The 3163-nt window shown below is 44.0% G+C and overlaps 1 protein-coding gene across 1 annotated transcript; it reads right to left on the reverse strand.

Annotated features, from left to right (window-relative positions):
• Positions 1-1068: 1068 nt before the first annotated feature.
• LOC133895729 (homeobox-leucine zipper protein HOX16-like) lies at positions 1069-2498 on the reverse strand. Its single transcript, XM_062336225.1, has 2 exons — positions 1877-2498; positions 1069-1774 (listed from the first exon to the last, which is right to left on the reverse strand). The coding sequence occupies exons 1-2, from the start codon at positions 1961-1963 to the stop codon at positions 1277-1279; spliced, it is 585 nt and encodes a 194-aa protein (XP_062192209.1). The 5' UTR covers positions 1964-2498; the 3' UTR covers positions 1069-1276.
• Positions 2499-3163: the final 665 nt, after the last annotated feature.

Raw genomic sequence — 3163 nt, forward strand, 5'->3', positions numbered from 1 at the left:
AAGCTTGTTTTGCTATTATTCGAGGACCAACGCGATTTTGGGATCAAGACACACTTGGACAAATTATGAGAACTTATGTAATTATGCATAGCATGATCGTTGAAGATGAACATGAGAAAGGATCAGAAGACTTTATTATGATCAAGTAGGAAAAAAGGTGGAACCTTCCCATAAGAATACGTCTGAGCTTTATGAGTTTATTGAAACTCAAAAAAAAAATTGAGACTGGAAATTCACTCACAACTTCAAACTGATCTACTGAAGTACCTATAATATCATCATGGAGACCAATATTAACAATAATTATATGGGGAAAATAGATAGCCCTGGTGTCTTGGAACGTTTCACTCTCTTCTTTGTATACATGTATCTGGATGATTAGATGAGATCGAAGGTGTGACGTCTGTTTGAGACCTAAGCTTTAGAACAATATATATATATATATATATATAGGGCGCTGCTATTCTTAGCGCAGCGCTAAAAATAGCTATTTAACACCCCGGGCCACCTCACCAACTAGCCCCGAACCAACTAGTCCAAACCACCCCACCAACCAGGCTCCCAACCTGCAACCGTAATTTTACGGTTGCGGAAAATAATTTTACGGTTACGAACAATATATTTTTACGGTTACGAACAATGTGTTTTACGGTTGCGAACAACAATTCTACGGTTGCGGACAACATTTTTTTACGATCACGGGTTGATCGGGGCACGGGAAGGACTGGTCGCTAAATAACTATTCTTAGTTATTGTAACCGTTATTCTTTGTTATTGCACCTAGGGCACATCAGGTTTAGAACATAAAAGCAGTTGATTCAAGATTACCATACATTCATACCTCAATGTAATCAAATAGAAGGCCACATATATTTTTACGGTTACGAACAATGTGTTTTACAGTTGCAACCATAAAATATTGTTTAGTGATTGTCGATTGCCTCCATTCCACGATAGTAAATTTCACATATTGCAAACCGTAAAAATAGCATTCCTTCAACCATAAAAAGGAAAATGCTTGGTCTTCGTAACCGTAAATTAGGTTTTAGCAGCTATATCACACGTTATTTCTCCCCCAGGCCGCTAACTTCTTGATCTCTTCTCATACACCAGACTGATTGGGATTAACGATATTAATTACCCAATTTTACCCCTAATATGCATGCATACACTTTCTTCATGATCATAGCTAGTGATTCACCATTACAGCAACGTTGCAGAAAGAAAAGGCATGATTTTCAACACAAGATTTGGCGCGCGGTGCAGGACAGGATGCCTAGTTCCACATCCACCAGCTGATCTGGCCGTTGTCGTCGTCCACGTGGTGGTGGGCCTGGCTGGCGAAGAGGGCGGCAGCGGCGGCGGGGTCGTCGGCGTAGTAGCTGCAGCCCTCGTCGTTGCAAGCGCCGTCGTCCTCCCCCGACTGGAATTCCCTCGCGCCGTGGTCCAAGGGACTCATCGCGCAGTCGTGGAACTGGTCGTCACTGCCGGGGAAGTACGACTCCACGCTGCTGTCGACGGCGGCAGCGAGACAGCCACCGGCGCGGAGCAGCGCGTCCGCATCAACCACCGCGCTCCCGCTGCTGCCCGTGCTCAGCCTGTCCTCGGACTTCACCTGCTGCGCCTCTAACGCCGCGTCCGCCGCCGGCTGTTCATCGGCGTCGGCGGCCAGAGAGGCCTTCGCGTCCGCCAGCAACTCTGTGGCGTTAACGGCCGCGCCATCGCCGCCCTCTGCCGCCTCCTTCTCTTGCAGCTTCTCGATCAACGACACCACCTTAATTAATTACCACAGCACAGATCGTCGACTCATCCATCAGTGACGTTCGAGACCATGGAAGAAAGCACGGTGCTAAGAGCGAGAGGAGTAGGAGGTTACCTGCGAGCGGAGGCACGGCAGTAGTCCCTGCCGTCGGCATCCATCGTCACCCACCGCCGCCGCCGATCTAGATCTAGATCTGAGCATAGGGTATGAGAGAGAGTTGGGTAGGAGAGAGACGTGGAATGGAAACTGGAATGAAATACGAGGAAAGAGGGGGTGGTTTCGTTTTTAAATTCACAGAGGTCGAGATTTTACGGTGCGGGAAGCGTCTATGTGTTTTTTACGGTTGCGGTTTATGACAACGTTAATCGGTAAAAAAAATGAATCTATATACGGTTACAATAACTAATGCATTATGGTTGCAATAACAAAGAATAACGGTTGCATGCTAACAAAGAATAACGGTTACAATAAGTAATGCATTACGGTTGCAATAACAAAGAATAACGATTGCAATAACAAATAATAACGGTTACAATAACTAAGAATAGTTATTTAGCGACCAGTCCTTCCCGTGCCCCGATCAACCCGTGATCGTAAAAAAATGTTGTCCGCAACCGTAGAATTGTTGTTCGCAACCGTAAAACACAGTGTTCGTAACCGTAAAAACACATTGTTCAACCGTAAAATTATTGTCCGCAACCGTAAAATTACTGTTGCGGGCTGGGTGCCTGGTTGGTGGGGTGGTTTGGGCTGGTTGGTGTGGTGGGGCGGTGCGGCCGGGGTGTTAAATAGCTATTTTTAGCGCAGGGAGAAGAATAGACAATATATATATATATAGGACCACTATGATAAGATAGTATAATAACTACTTTTGTCCATAGTCTCTATTAAATTCATAAAAATGATAATTGTTTTAAAACAATATGCAGGATCACTATGCAACTGGGCATATATTTTAACATAACAGAAAACGATACAATATCAAAGCAGACATGCACACATAAATTTCATTTATAACAGCCAATGCCAAGCTAATAGTACGGTACTGCAAGAGATAGGCTTAACTATAATGTTTAAAAATCACTGTAATATCCAGTTGAACCAACTTGGAAGTGCCCTTTGCCATGCATATCCCCTGAGCAGTTACACATATCAGTCCATTACACAAAGCAATGGAGTGATGTGTGAGCCTTTCTTTCATATATATATTTTTTGCTTATCAGTTATCAGCAACAAAGAGTCACAAGCTTCCCTAAGGACAAAGAATAAACCGAAATAATCCCTATTGTGCAAAACGTTAGCATTGCCTTTGTATTTGAGTCCTAATGATGACAGCAACAGCAGCCATTGAGCTTGGTGACAGCGACATAACAGAAAAGAGTTCAAATCCATATGCGCTCA

Source organism: Phragmites australis, chromosome 16 (genome assembly GCF_958298935.1).
Source record: "Phragmites australis chromosome 16, lpPhrAust1.1, whole genome shotgun sequence".
Classification (NCBI taxonomy): Eukaryota; Viridiplantae; Streptophyta; class Magnoliopsida; order Poales; family Poaceae; genus Phragmites; species Phragmites australis.